General features: G+C 40.5%; 1 protein-coding gene across 1 annotated transcript; it reads left to right on the forward strand.

Moving 5' to 3' along the window:
- Positions 1 to 447: 447 nt before the first annotated feature.
- Positions 448 to 3,553, forward strand: GATAD1 (GATA zinc finger domain containing 1). The gene is made up of 5 exons (XM_063151243.1): positions 448 to 675; positions 791 to 916; positions 1,210 to 1,269; positions 2,355 to 2,538; positions 3,268 to 3,553. Exons 1-5 carry the CDS (start codon positions 463 to 465, stop codon positions 3,456 to 3,458), a joined length of 774 nt encoding a protein of 257 aa, XP_063007313.1. The 5' UTR covers positions 448 to 462; the 3' UTR covers positions 3,459 to 3,553.
- Positions 3,554 to 16,189: the final 12,636 nt, after the last annotated feature.

Raw genomic sequence — 16,189 nt, forward strand, 5'->3', positions numbered from 1 at the left:
CGAATTTCTTCCTAACATCTAATACAAATGCTCTGTCTTTCAGTTTGTACCCATTCTCCCCGTCCTGTTCTGTCATTGCTGTTCCTGACAGAGTCCCTCAGGCTTCCCTGTAGGTTCCCTTCAGACACTGGAAGGTGCAGCGAGGTCTCCACACGCCCTTCCCCGGGCTGACCAGCCCCAGCTGCACCATCGGGCCTCCGTCCCTCACCGGGACCGACGGGGCCCCGCTCTCTGTGCCACGGCTCGGCCCGAGGCGAGAGCAGCCCGGAGCGGGCCGGGCTCCGTTTGTCCCGGGGGCCGCGGCCCGGCCGCCGCCAGCAGAGGGCAGGCCCGGCCCCGCCGCTCCCGGCCCCGCCGCAGCCACATCCGCCGCCGCCGGGAAGAGGCCGGCGCCGGGGCCGCTGTGGGCGCCGCGCTCTCGCCGCTCGCTGTCGGGCCCGCGGGCCCCGCGCCGGCCTCAGGATGCCGCTGGGACTGAAGCCCACCTGCAGCGTGTGCCGCAGCACGTCCTCCTCCATGTGGAAGAAGGGCGGGCAGGGCGAGATCCTGTGCAACAACTGCACGGCCCGCTCGGCGCCGCCGCCCCCCGCCGCCTTCGCCACCACCTCGGCGGCCGCTGCTCAGCACAGCAACGGTGGCGGCAGCGGCGGCGGAGGCGGCGGCGGTGGGAAGCAGGTGAGGAGGCCGAGGCCGAGGGCGATGCAGCCGCCGGGGCCGGGCGGGGCTGGGCGGGGCCGGGGCCGGGGTGTTCGGGCCGTCCCCCTCGTGTTCATTGTGCTGTTCCCCGCAGAGCAAGCAGGAGATCCACCGGCGCTCGGCGCGGCTCAGGAACACCAAGTACAAGTCTGCGCCCGCTGCGGAGAAGAAGGTTTCCACCAAGGGCAAGGGCAGGAGGCACATCTTCAAACTGAAGAACGTAAGGCGGAGCGGCTGGGCCGGGAGCCTGGGCCGGGCTGGGGCGGACACGGAGCCCGCGGGAGGAGTGGAAACAGAAAGCGGTCATGGCAGTTCCGCACTCACTTCTCCACATAAAATCCTGGAGATGAAAACGCTAGCTCTATTGCTTTGAGCTTTAACCTAATAATGCTTGCTGGTTTTCTTAGAAGATAATGTATCTGTATGTTGTCTAAAAAGAAGAACAGTCTTTGGAACTTTATGGTTGATTTGTTTTAATGCTCCTAATTTTCAATTTCTATATTCTTTTCTTAGCCCATCAAGGCTCCTGAGTCTGTATCCACTATAATTACAGCAGAATCAATCTTTTATAAGGTATGGTTTATGCAAATCTATTTGCAAAAATGATTATCCTATTTCTGTTTCCAGTGTCAAGAATTATCGTGGACAGTGAAAGCACTAGAGATATAATCACAGAAACTGTTCTTCCTTGCCTAACACTTGTGTAGGATTTTGGTTTGCCATAGTTATTGTCGTTAAGTCTTGCCAGGTAGTTTACTTAAGTTTACCTAGTTTAAATAGTTACCATTGTCCCAGGTTCTTCTCTTCCAAGAAAAAGTGGGGGGGTTTTTTTGTAATTATTGCTGTCAGCATTTTTAAACTTCACTTGCACTGTGCAGTGGTCAAGTGACTGGAGATGATTATTTAGATTTGTGTGATGTTTCCTGCCATAGGTGCAGAACATATTTCCCATAGAGGGGTGGCTTGCAGTGCCCCAACATCTCAGCTAGCTCCCGTTTGAGAGCTGGTGCAAACAATCCCAAACATCTGGGAACAAGGTCTGTTGGCACTTGCAGTGAAGCAAGAGGGAGCCTTCTCACATTCATGCTTGAGAGCAGCTTTACCAGCATGCCAAGGTGTTGGTGTTCTAAAGTTCTGACATTTGCTTTTGTTTCCCAGCAGTACAAGCAAACAGAATGTTTTTTCCCCCTTTTCCCTCCCCAAAAAAGTCAGGATAGGCAGTGGGAGACTGCACAGTCAGTGGTGGCCTGAGATTCCATACTCTCCAGGGACCTGATGCTTCATGCCTGGCATTCCAGATGAATCTGTTGTTTGCTGTTGACCAGTTCAGAAAAGAATTACTGTCTTGTGTGTCTGTTTTTATCAGAAATTCTTGAGAACTATGTCAAAGCTTCTGTCCTCCTTATGTAGAATGTTGCTACTCTGATACTTTGCAGTGTTGTTGTGAATAGGTTTGTTTGGAGTTGTTTGTGTTCTTTTTATCTGTTTTAAAAACAAGCACCTTTCTTTCTTATGCCACCATTCTTTTGCATGTGGCTGAATTGAAGCTGCCTTTCAAGACTGGCATAAATTAGGATAATTTTGGGTGCTGATACTGAAGATGTGAAGCTGACAAAAATCAGGCTGTTTGATTTCAGTGTTGTTTGTATGCCTTCCAGGGTGTGTACTACCAAATTGGAGATGTTGTTTCAGTGGTTGATGAGCAGGATGGAAGAACATACTACGCTCAGATCCGTGGGTTTATTCAGGACCAATACTGTGAAAAGAGTGCTGCACTAACCTGGCTCATTCCTACACAAGCCAGCCCCAAAGACTGTTTTGACCCAGCATCCTATATCATAGGTAATCTCTGAGCCTTCACTTTCTGCAGCTACTTGGATGTGCCTATGCTAATGTAGAGTTGTATTCTTTAAATGAACATTTTAGCTTCTCAAGGTATTTTATGCACGTTCCACACTTTAGACTCTAATCTTGTAAACATCTCATTTACTGTAATAATACTTTTTATTTATCATGTGTATATAATGTGATTACCACTATTGCAGCGTGTGATTATCTTGTACTGTGATTATCTGAGTGTTTGTGGGTACAATTACAGTTGTGCAGCTTTAAAGATTAAATTATTGCTCTATAGATAGGTTTAAACCGTAGTAACTTTGATTCTGATAAACCATCCAAGTTGTTTCTTTTAAAGTGACCTGAATTACTTGATCTTTATCCTGGATATTCAAAATACATAGCATGCAAGCACTGGCACAGACTGTTCTGCTACTGATAAAATTAGTAATTCAGAGAAGTCCTTCTAATAGGCAGGACACAAATAGAATGTGTTTTAAATATATTAACTATAGTATTCACTCAAATATCAGAATGCTTCAAATGGGATGGAAAGATCAGCCCAGCAAAATTAAAGGTAGAGGTTTCTTGCCTAACACAGGAGGCCACCTTTCTAGGAAAGTCATGGATTGCAAAGGCAAATTCTGTAAGGGAATGTTGGCTGTTGTGGCATATTTTTATTCAACATATTTAGTTTTATGCCTTTAAGTTTTGTCTTTGAATTTATTTTTTTAGGACCAGAAGAAGATCTCCCAAGAAAAATGGAATATTTAGAATTTGTTTGTCATGCACCTTCGGAATATTTCAAATCTCGGTCATCTCCCTTCCCTACTGTTCCTACAAGGCCAGAGAAGGGCTATATATGGACTCATGTGGGACCTACTCCTGCCATCTCCATTAAAGAAACTGTAGCAAATAATTTATAATTTTTAAGGAATTCTTTGGACTAGTTATTTTGTGTGTATCCTCCAGTTTGTAAACCCCTTACAAGAAGTTTTATAAAATGTGCTGGTTTATTTTACAGATGATGGTATTTATTTATTTTAGATATATCAGACCTTTGAAGTGGAAGTTTTCATTCCAGTTGATGCATCATTTCAGTGCTCTGCTCTTCAGACATTGTTGCTCATCTTGGGACAAAACTACAAGTTTCATGTCATCTTTGACTTCTGAAAGTTGCCTTTAGTATTCATTCTTACTTTTTGAGTTATTTTTCCAGAAGAGGAATTTAAAAGATACAATCATCCTGCATTTTATATGACTGTTTAATTTAGTTAACTGTGACTGCTGGTTTTATTTCCTTGTTAAATAATTTAGGACTAGCTTCACCTAAATACTAAAATAGTCAGTGATGCAGTTAACAGTTTTCTGTTACATGGAGAGGAGTGATCTACCTGCATTTCTCCAGACTAAAACCTCATCCACAAAGAGGGACTCTTAACAATCACCTTTTATGGGAATTTTGTTAATCTGAATCTAAAATATGGGCTATGTGTGTAGCTTTCTGCTACACTTACTTATAAAAGGGCATAAAATTCCTGGAAAATTGAATGTGTATTCAAAAATTAATGTTATTTGCCATCCTGGCATTCTCATTGCAGAAGTGTATCTGCATTTCCTGAGCAAGCCAACACTGATCACATATGATTTGAGTTTCAGACTGTTAATGTTTTGTTTGCCTGTTAGCTTGGACTCATAAAATTGATTTTAAATTGTTTTTTTAGTCTTCACAGTTAATGATCATAAGAATAAAATATGGTCAGGGAATTAAAATGAAAAAAATTAAATAAGGGAAATAAAAACTAATTTTATGTATTGACAGTCTCAGCATAACTAGGAATATGTATAAATACCAGAATGGAAGAAATGCCACATACTAAAATACCAATGAAGTTTTCTGCCCTAAGCTTTTTACAAGCCAGTCAGCTCCACACACAATGAGATGTGCTTGTATGGCCTGATTCCAAGGGCTTAGTGGTTCCTGCTGCCTGAGAAGGATGAGAGCTGTAAGTGGCCTTAAATTTAAATGTACTGATCTTGTACATTTTTGTATGGGCATATGTGACCAGCACCCAGAAGGCCCAAATCACCTTTAAGATACTGCATGAAAGCATGATAATGTTGCACTAGGCTTCTGTTCTAACTTTATGAAAGGCTTTGATTTAAGATGTAACATATCTGAAAGTCTCAGGGATTGACAACTTTTAGTACAGTGGGACCTGTGAGGGCAGGAACCAGATAGATTTGTTTTGGCCTGCAGCTTCTGTTCTGCCCTCTTCAAATACAATGAAGAACAATCAGCTTTGAGGGAGTAGATGCTAAAGTTAAGGAATATTGTCAATAATTCAAAATGCTCAGAAATTAGCAGTAGATTGGTAATGCAGAGTTAAATCTTAATCTTCAGTCACTTACAAAGATGAGATGTGTGCCTTTGTTCAGTGTGTTGCAGTGATTAATCGCAAGGTGACCTCCCTTTTCTCCATTCTCTCCTTTCAATTCCTCTGGGTTTTTTTCTTCTTATTTCTTTATTAACAATTCCAAGAAAATAAAAATAACAAATTCTATATTTACAGTAACCAGAGTGACTTCCTTGACTCAAGTGCTTTCCTTCCTTTCTCTGCAGTCTGCAAGGTTTTCACTTGGGATCACTGTAAAGTCCCTGTGCTGCCTCAGCATAATCCATGGACCTGTCCTCTTCTGTGGGCTGTCTCACCTTATCTGAATTACCAGGGTTGGAAAAGGCCTTGGTGGTCATTAAGCCCAATGAAGCTTAGCTGTGTTCCTTGTCAGATCCTCAGGAATAAGGAGGGAAACTATGCTTTACATTGGTTTGGTTTTTTCATTTGGTGTGCCTTTTAGGAACTCAAAAGTACTTTTTGCCATTTGCCTTATTTGTCAAATTGTAACATAAAAGGGACAATTCATTTTTCATCAGAATACATCTTTCTAAAATTCAGTGCTGCTGGCAATTCTAGTATTATACTTCTAACTGCAGTCTAAACAGACATTTTTTCCAGAGAGCTATGGAACAACTTCCTTTCGTAAACACTAAGTATTTTTCTTTATTTTAGTTTTTATTATACTGGGAAATGTTAAAAAATAATTCAGATGAACAAGAATTCTGAGTGTAAGGTCTCAAAAGAGTGGATTTGCAGGCAATGACTGTTACTAAAGTGTTATACTTCATTTATAGGAATTTGAATGGTTGCACTGTCCTGTTTTTCATGTGTTCAAAACATCACCCAGTAACACAGGGAAAATTATTAACTCTCCAGACAGCTTCTTATGGATGGGCAGGCTGAAGAGTGGGACCTCTAAGGGCAACATCTCTGAAAATTCTTCATCTCTTTCATATTAAGAAAATGGAGGACAAAATGAAGACCTGCAAAATGGGCTCGAGAGCAGAAGGGATATCAGAGGGTCCTGTGGGGACAGGCTTTGATGCCCTGCAGCTGAGGGAGCTGAGTTCACCCATTTCTGTCTTCCAGCTTGGTAACTCCCATGCCAAAATGTAGGTAGGTTTCATATTTGTATCACTGGACTGTGAGTGGATACACTGCTGCTGAATTCGTGACCTCGGGTTGAGCTCCAGAGTTGTGACCAGCCAACAGTAATTTTCATCAAGGCATTTTAGTTCTAAAGGTGGAACTTGCAGCCAAGAGCTAAAAGCCACAGAGCCAATATAAAATACTGAGTACTACATAGACGTGTGGCCTGTGCCCTAAGGCACACATTGCAGGAAATCTGTGGGAGGAGTAGCCCTTACCTTTCATGTGAACTTCACTGTACCAAAACAATGCTTACTGGAGAAGGGTTTCCATTTGGGCAATGGCTTTGTTGGGAGCAGAATACTTTCTGGGAAAATGTGATGCAAACACAATCGATAAATAAGTGTGTGGTTCCTTGAGCTCCTAAAATGAAGCTGGGGTTCCTCTCTGGCTGCTGTGCTGTGTTACATGTCAATCATCTCAGTCATCCTGGCAGAGGCTGGATTAAGCCCCTACAGCTTGGTATCCAAGCCAATCCAATAGCTTTGCTTTTATGTAATGCAGCCTTCAACTTTAACATGAATATTATACAAGAAGCAAAGCATACATTTATTGTGGTTGGTGGTTTATAATGCATTATGATTAATAAAGGCCCTAAATAGTCTTACAGAACTGAGAACAAAAATATTAATAGGTTAGTATTGAAGTTTCAACTGCTCTTTGCAGTTACTGAATTAGGAAGACAAATTAAAATTGTACTCTTTTCACACAGATAGAATTGGTACATCTGTTAGATAGAAGACTACATCCCTCCAAAATTATGGAAGATGAGCATTATGTGCCCAAGCAGAAACACTTTTACAAAAGTTAACAGTTGTTAATAGTTCATTTGTGTGCTCCCTACTACACAATCTCGTGATCACTGACAACAGAATTTTTTATTTGGCAATTGTTTCTCTTTCACCCACACAGTCACGCTTACCTTCAGGAAGACTACGTTACTTTTTTTTTACTCAGCCTTTCTAGTTGGTGATTTGTTATTCTTGAATTTAGCCTACAGCTTCAGTGAGATTATTTTTCTTTTCTGGTTTGGTAACTTCAATCACAAGAACAACTTCATGGACAACATCTCCAGGTGGTTCATGCATCTTTATGAAATGCTTCAATGTCTGTTTAATCAAACAGAAGTATTACTGGAATCTAGTTTTGATAGAAAGTTGTTTTAACCAGAACACATCAAGATTATCCTGTACAGGGCATTTAAAATCAGAACAGTTAACCCAGGCACCTGCTTACATATGGCAGTTGGGCTCCTGCAACCTCTTTTGAACTCCTTCATTTAGGGAGAACAGAGCAGGAATATTCCTCTTTTCTCATGAAAGCTGTCTGGAGCAAAGTTGCTTTCAGTAGTTCCACCTGTGTTCCTACACTCCAGTGTCCATGGGCACTTCTTTGCTGAAGACCATCACACAAAGTACCCTGTTGTAAACTGGCTCTGTCAACTGATCCAGGTTTGAAACACACACAATACCTTTCCTCTTAACAGAAATCTTCTCCCAGGGAACTGCAGTAAGAATGTTCAGTTTTGTATTCAGATGGTCAAACTCTTGATAATCCTTCTCAGTGTATGTAGAATCCTACACAATTGATGTTCCCTTTCTCTCCAATTAGGTTACTTTTGTATAAAATGACACTGTAAGGCTGCTTGTGGTAGTGAATCTGAATTATATAAGCAGAATTTGGGAACCTCTTCTCTCCTAAGCCTAGATTTCAGCAGGTCATTAAGAATTAAAGCAAAGAGTAACCTATCCTTTTAATCTGTGTGCCCTTCTCATATATCCATTTCCCAAATTGTGGGAATCCACATAGAGAATTTTCCAGTTACCTCTCATTAAGGAGTTTCTTGGAGCATTCTTAGGGCTCTTTTTCTAAACTATATTGTAACAGACCCCTGCTAGGCGAGGTAAAAGACTTGTCTCTTCTTTATGAGAAGCTGGTGGCAACTGTGGAGGAAATGGAAGTAGCTTTGGCATTTATTTTTGGCCAAAACAATACCAAAAGCAACCACTTCATGCCTGCAGAGTTTGCAGAGCCTGAGTATGGCTTAATTTCTCCATTGATAAGTGGAAATGATATGTTGTATCTTAACATATCCATATGAGGCTATGCAAAGGAACAAATACTGGGATAGTGCCAGGGACACATATTGCAATGTGAGCCCTTGGTGGGCTCTCTAGTCAAGCTTAACCCAGCAGCTCCTGAATTAAGTTGAGGCCATCAGGAAAGAAGTGTCCACCTCAGCTTTTAGTGACCAGCAATATTTTTGACACAAAGGTCAAAGACAGAAAAAAGTAAAAATGTCTCTTCTAGAAAATTATTGTAGAAGTCAGTACAAGATCTGGGTAAAATCTGTTTTTAAAAATCTCTTGTCAATTTTACCCACCCACATTCCTGCCATAAAGGAGTGGCATGTGTGATAGGCTGTTTGTTTCTGACATCCCCAGGTCTGCTTTATCCTTTTTGATGCAGTGAGATGTAAGCAGCACATAACATTTGACAGTACACATGAAGGAACAGCAAGGGGTTTTTGTGAAGGAATGCTTTCTGAAGTCTCTCTTTCTGTTTCTTCTCTATTCATTTCTAACATTCAAATTCCTTTAACAACAGGCTAGTGTTTAATGGGGGATCATCACTGAGGAGTAAAAAGCACTAGACCCTATCACATTATTTTTTCTTTTTAACAAGACATTTCATCTGCCAAGTACAGTCAAGTTTTGTGAAGGTCTTCTGTAGGGTTTTATTACCAACCTTTGTTTTTCACAGGCCTGAAAAGCTTACTCAAGAGGGGCTGCTGGTGCTGTTTCACTGTTCAGTTCCTGTCAAGGTCAGATGAATATGTTGAACACCACAGGTGTCTCTGCACAGCACTGGTGTTACACCCATGCAGTGCTGGGGCACAGGCTCTGGGCTGGCCAGTACAAGGCCAGGACATAATGAACGAGAAAAGGGCCTCACCAGTGACTGAGAGACTGGGAATACAGGGAGAGGGTGAGAGCTGGGACTGTTCAGCATGCAATAAAGATGACTTGGTGGGGGAGGGAAACTTACTGTCTAAATACAGGATAAAAATATTTATCGAAAGCACAGAGATCCACAGCAAGACAATCCTACTATAGGAGCCTCTATAGCAGCATTCTGTTAATTCTGCAGTTCTAGTTTCCTCTCACCAAACCTAAATAGTGGAGCAGACAGGGAATTAATTCTGCAAATATTTTAATCAAAAACAAAGCAAAAGAAGTCCCCATGCAATGCTGTCAATTGAGTATACATTACAGACCTCAAAGGGTTTTTTAATAGTTAATGTATGAAAATGCTATCCAATGAATACAGGCACACAGAAATAATCTGAAAGAGAGCCCAAAGTCAAAATTAAATGCCTCCTCAGCACTCAACCTGCATATACAGAAAGGTGTATCAAATGCTTGAGAGATGTATATGCTTAGACAGAGCTCATGAATAGAGAAAAACATTTTACCCATTAAAAGCATTCAGCAAAATTTGAATATCAGCTGATTCAACATTTTCAGTATTCTGATTAAAATATACAGTCCATAATACATTGTAATATGCACAACTATAGCACAAACTTTGAAAACTTTAAATATAGCAGCATGATGTTGCTGTATTACTTCATGCTTGGGATAAACTTGAAATTAAATAATCATGTTTTGCTTCCACATTCTAAACATTTTTAATGTTTAGAAAACCTCACAGACTGCAAATTCTCAATCCACTCATGATTCCCCCAAATTACATTATTTGCAAAGATAACTGCCAAGGAACTCCAGGAAATAAAAGTTCACCTATGAGAGGTGATATACCTGATATTTACCTTCCCTGCCATGTGCAATGTCTTTGAGTGTTAATGGGTACTGTGTGCAAGACCTTCTCAAGCAGAGAACTTTCAGTGTATTGCCTTTGATTCCAGCTACAGGAGGAAAATACCTGAAAAAAGATAACATTAAAGAACAATGGCATCTCAAACACAGCATATCTTGCTTAAGACCATCTTTAGAGTAGGTGACCTCTGGCATATCCTGAGCAGAAAACAGAGACTGAGGCATTATTTCTTTTTCACAGAATCAGCTGCTGTGGGAGGCAGTTTCCCAACTGCTCTTTTAGCCTAGTTCCTCCAGCTATTTATGATATTATATATACCCAAAGAACCAGTCTGTAATATTATTAATGAGAACATTTTCAGCTCCAGAAAGCTGAAAAAACATGTGAAGATCTCTAAAGAGTTAATTTGGTCTGTGATCCATCCTGACAGCCAAAGGGACAGCAGGGATTCCAGCTGCTTCCCTCTGCTAGGATCAAATGGGAAGGGTCTGAATGCTCAGGCTCCCACAGTCTGACAAAGGCACAGACTGTGTCTAAACACAGGCACCACACTGATCAAGCAATTAGATAATTAGAACAACTTCAATATAGCTAAGAAAAAAAAAAGTTCTGCACACATTTGTCTGTATCCAAAATACCCAGTTTTTTATTTGTCACCTTGAAACTGAGCTTTGTAAGTGACCTTCCTTGTAACAATATGCTCTATCTGTTGTTAAACCTTGTTTTCTGTCTTGAAAGAGGACACAAGAAGTCTATCTTGCTTCATGTTTTGAAACATCACTACCATCCATCATCACCACATCTTAGATGAAATGTTTTACTGTTTTGCCTGTGCTGCCACTATTGGATCTTTCACAAACAGCTGTGAGAGCATTTATAATTTTCCATCAAGTGTGCAGATCATGAATATCAAGACAATAAAATCAGAAAACATTTTAGCCTGAAATACTAGCAAGCACTATTTTGTGGACATTCACAAAACCAAACATTTCCACTGGGAAGAAAAGCGGTTTAAAGTACAGAGAAGAATGTGGAAAAAATTGGATGTGACAAGCAATATTGTCCCTGGTTATGCAGTCCCAATCAGAATAGAATCACTGATCATGCTAATTGTCTTGAACAAATGAAGTTTCCTAAACTCTGGAAAAATTACATTTTAGATTTTTTAATTTGTTGACATTTTCTTCTTAGCTGTAACTAAGAAAAAACCTCTACAAAATCACATAACACATGTTTCTTTAATTATCTGAGTAGGTTGTTACAGTAGCATAGTCTCTCTTCTCAGGGTTAGAACAGTATCTTGTTTACAACACCTTGAATTCATTACAATCTACGGAGAAAGAAACTTGATCTTAAAAAACAAGAACTGTTCTTCATAAAATACAGTCCTTCATAAAGTACAGGGAGTTTCTCTGCATTTTGATACAGTGCCCAAATTATAAAATCAGCTCTTGTTGCCATAGTTGAACCCACCTGGGTCACAAGACTGAAAATCTGCAGAGATGAAACTGTACAAGTACTTCAATGCTGAGAACATATGCTGCTTGCAAAATAATAAGGAAAGCATGAAAATCTGAGATCTGTCTTATTGATACCTGCTTTTTAGTTTCCATGATGTGGCTTTTAATTTTTCAACTGCTAACTGGAAAGGGTGACTTTCTTCATCAGTCACCTACAGAGAAAAAATATCAGCAAGAATAAAAAGATTGAATTTCCAAAGAGGTAACTAATGTTACACAACTTATGTGGCAAATACATCTTGCAGTGCTTGAGGGGAAACATTTGCAAACCAAATTTACTCGTAGCATGACAAACTGAGAGTTGACAAATGTCAGAGCAGAACAGTGCCTGCACAGAATGAGTGCAATCCTACACATCTTATGACACCCCCCTGCTGCCACTCTGCAGAAAATGATGGGCTGTCTCAAAAAGCACTGTACAGGGCAGTCTCTTCGCTTGCCCTTGGGTTGCAATTTCAGGTTTTTCTGATTGTTCCCTGTAAATGTCTGTTAATGTATGTGAATGGCCCAAGTTCCATCTCACCGAAGAAGGGCCTGTGAAGAGGCTGTATTCCACCCTACAGCCTTTTCTGGAATTCATTTCACCATAGCAGGGAGCTGGGATAAGATATCCACTTAAAACTAAGAAATGAAATTAATATTTCTCATAAGCATTTCTCTCTCCACCTGCCTGCCTGTCCCAGCTGCTCAGGGAAGAAGGAGCACCCTGGGGAGGCTCTGCAGTAACTCCCAACCATGGCCCCTTAGGAGAGATCAACTCTTCCTTGTGCTCCATGGTGCAGGGGCCCTGCATCCCTTAGGGACAGAGAGGAACAACCCCGTGTGTCTCATGCCACCCCAGCACTCTGCCTGCTCCCCACTGCAAGAGTTCTGCTTCACACCCACTGGCCTCACCAAGAATGGCTCAGCCAGCAGGACCTGCAGTGCTGGGCAGCTGCTGGGGAAGGACAGAGAGATCCAATCACCTAAACATGGGAAGAAGGGCTGGGGTCAGTCCTAGAGGATTAGGACTCTAGTGCCTAGAGGCAGATGCTGATGTGAGGGAAGCCAAGACCTTTTTCTCCCCAGAACCTGTAGAAAAAACAAGTTTCAACACGCTGACTTCAAGTGGGTTTTTCCTGCATCTATATTTTATACCTGTCCTTAATGAAGGACATTTTGATCTTTTAACAGTGAAGAAAATGTATTTTAGACATTTAGAAAATGAACAGGTTTTATCTACGGGAAAAATGGCCATTAGAAAATGGGGATAAGACTTAGTTCTTGGCAAACACTAAAACAGTAAACCACCAAATAGCTCCTATTGTAGCCTTTAAGTATCTCAACAAGGTCACATGAATTTGATCCTCGAGTTATAAAATAACTTCAGCAGTGCTTCGGCAATATACAAGCATTACAATAAAGTAATACATATTATTAAGAAATCATTTTATTTCCTGAAATTTGGCAATAATTATGGAAGTGGAGATTAGTACTGAATCTGTAATTAGTTCATCTGAAGGACTCAGTTACCTTCCCAAGAGAAAATGGGCATAAAACCATGTGGATGGTTTTAATCCTGCTGGTGCTAATGCTGGAATTATATAAGTTGGCACTGATGGCATTTTGTGGGTGGTTCCAAACATTTTGGTTTTTATCTTTGCTTTTTGTTCTACAAAGATGCTGATCTCTGGAAATAAGGGAAATTTGCCCAACACCTGCATTACCTTAGTAATTTTTGATGTACCAAAATCCATGTCCACACTGGGTCTCCACAAGCTCCATACTGTGCTGTAGCTGTGCCTACATAGGTAGTAATAATTCCTGCAGAATCCTAACAGCTGGTTTTGTGTAAACAGTGAAGAACGAGAGCATCTTTTTGTACTCAGGAGTCCCAGACTGACTTTGTCCCTGGGATACCAGTCTTCACTAAATCATTTCAACTAATTCAAGCTATTAAAGACTTTTGGAGACTTTAAAGACTGATGGGGGACAGCACTGCTGAGAGATGCAAAATCTGCCCTGGTTACCTAATAGCAGCTGACATGACTGTTGTAGGACATTACACAAAGGCCACATATATGAAAGTCTTACAAAAGACCTGCCTGCTGTTAGAGGATAGAGAGAATTGATTTTTCCCACTTCTTTCCTGTTAATCTGATTTACACTTCTGACCTAAACACTAGCAAAGTGATTTAGCATTTCTACTACTGCCTGAGCATCTGGAAGTATTTAATCCTGGACCTCTTTGTTCCATCACTGCAACAGCAGGCTAAATCTTAGTCAACAGATTTCCATTTCACTGTGGTGCCTAAGAGAGATTGTTACTGTTTGGGCTATTTTAGAAAGGGGAAAATTCAAGTAATTGAACCTTAATGCCAAAATTCTCAAGGGGTGGCAGTAAATGGGTTATTCCCAAATGATGCCTGTGAGAGACAAGTGAACCCTTACCTGTCAACTGACATTGACAAATTGTAGTCCAGTCTCCCACCTTTGTTCCACAGGATTAACTCTGCAAATACCTGATGAACTCATGCAAGAAACTCTGTTCTGCTTCTGGTCTCTTCAAAGTTCCTCCACAGCTTATGGATTTATGATTGTTATCTTAACTTCTTGGAAAGTAGGCTTCAATCTCACCCTGATTGAACTTAGGAGGTATGAAATAATAAACAAGGAGTCAGATCCTCATGCACTGATACAAAATTCATGGATTTTACTGTTTTTGCAATAACTAGGAGTTAATAAATAAATTAAGCAAGAAGTCAAATGATAGATTACATTAATAAGATTAAAAAGTCAATTATATATTTTAATAATTTATATATATATTACACACACACACAGTTAACTGGAGTAAAATAGCCTGTGAAAAAAATCAAGTTTATGCAATGCTTTTGCTTTAAAATTTTGTTTTAAAATATTTATTTGCTTTTAGGCTGGAGAAATTGACTATGTTTCCTTAATGCCAGAAGAGAGGGATGGAAAAACTCCCTGTATGACATTAAATCCACAGATTGGTCCACACAAAATTTAGACTTGTTTGGTGAACTAAAAGCTAAAATACATTTCAAACCTAATATAAATGATAAAATTCATGTGGTTTAACCAGGTTGTTAACTGTCATGCTTAAAATATTGTCAAGCACAGTTCTAGCTGGTGACATCATCTATTGAACATAAGGCTAAGTAATTTAAGCCTCCACAGATGTTGCTTATCTTTTAAGTTAATTTCAAATGGATTAAGAAATCTTTTCCATTTTTCTCTTTGAAAATAGAACAAAGTTTGATTCCTTAAGAAATTAGACAATCAATGACCTTGTGAAACTTTTCCTATACACCAGAAATACTGTTTCCCAAAGAATAAATGTGATTTATGGCAAAATACCATTAAAAGAACCCAAAACACTGGATGAGATTTAATGTGCCCCAATGCCCTCAATTCTTAGAAAAGCAAGTCTGTAAGATTTTCATCATTAAGAATTACCAGATTCCCTCATCATTCAGACATATAAGTTTCTCAGTAGAGTTAATTGCAGCAATTAAACCAGGATTTAACAGAACTGACCTGCTACCTCACCTTTCTTCCTGCTGAAACTCTTTCCAGTCAATACTCAGTTTAGAATGGCAGATCACTTTCAAAACAGGTACATTTTTCCAAAGCATTATTTGAAAAACATACAAGCTGACCAGCTGAAAGAAGACAGCTCCAAACATAAAATTCATTTTAAGAAAAATTATTGAATAGTAGTAGAAACCAAGTTCCTATTAAAAAATTTTAAGAGCCGCTTGCACACTGGAAACAGGGTTACTGTTTACATCATTTATGTATAACACTGGTTTCTTCAGAAGTCCCTCAACTATAGGGAAAGACTGGTAGGCAGTGGAGGAAAGATCAGTGACAGCTGACAATGTTGGTGTCAAGTGAAGTGAAAGAAAAAAGCTACCCCAGGTTATCAAACCTTTACAACCCCTTTATAAGGGCTGTAATATATACCCAGATAAACAGACATCATCATCCCTTGAGAGGTAGTGACAGGAGAACTAGTGAGGAGGCACAGGATTTGTTCATCTCTAGGTGCTGCTTCACAGAGCTGGTTTAGTTCTTGACTTGAGGGAGGAGACTAGAAAACAGGTTCAAACATGGCACCCATTGCTTGTCAGCCTGTGCAATCATCCTGAGCCACTGCAGCTAAATCCTACTGCCCTAGAGAATGTGAGACAAATGTCATCAGTCCCTTTTCTCTTGGAGTGCCTCTCCCTCCCAGGCCTCGTGCAAGAGTCTCTACATTGCATAACACTTGAAGAGAAGGCATTATCCTCCTCTGAGCTACAGGCTTAACGCTCCTTGTACATCAGACTTACAACAGATCTTAGCTAGGCTTCACTTACATTCTCTTCCAAGGTGAGATGTCAATGTAACTCAGAATGTAACCAAGGATCACCTAGCAGCAGCAGGTAGTTATTCAGTGACCTCCTTGGATCACATGAACCTGTCCTCAGCATCACCCAGGTTATGTATGCAGGGGAATGTCTGAATTAACACTGAGCTCAGTCACTGGTGAAATTCCTTGCATGAAGGAAGGAGGAAAAAGAGAGATTTGGAACTTTGCCTTCCTGGGTTTGAAGAACATTTTCCATGACAGTGTAGGACATAATTTTGGTTGAGGACTGACAAGACCTTGGCATACAGCAAACCTTCCTTTTTAACTCTGCAATCTAATTCTTGGCACTGAAACACAGTACTCCAATTAAATGACTCCCAACGTGAGGA

The sequence above is a fragment of the Melospiza melodia genome, chromosome 1 (genome assembly GCF_035770615.1).
Source record: "Melospiza melodia melodia isolate bMelMel2 chromosome 1, bMelMel2.pri, whole genome shotgun sequence".
Taxonomy (NCBI): domain Eukaryota; kingdom Metazoa; phylum Chordata; class Aves; order Passeriformes; family Passerellidae; genus Melospiza; species Melospiza melodia.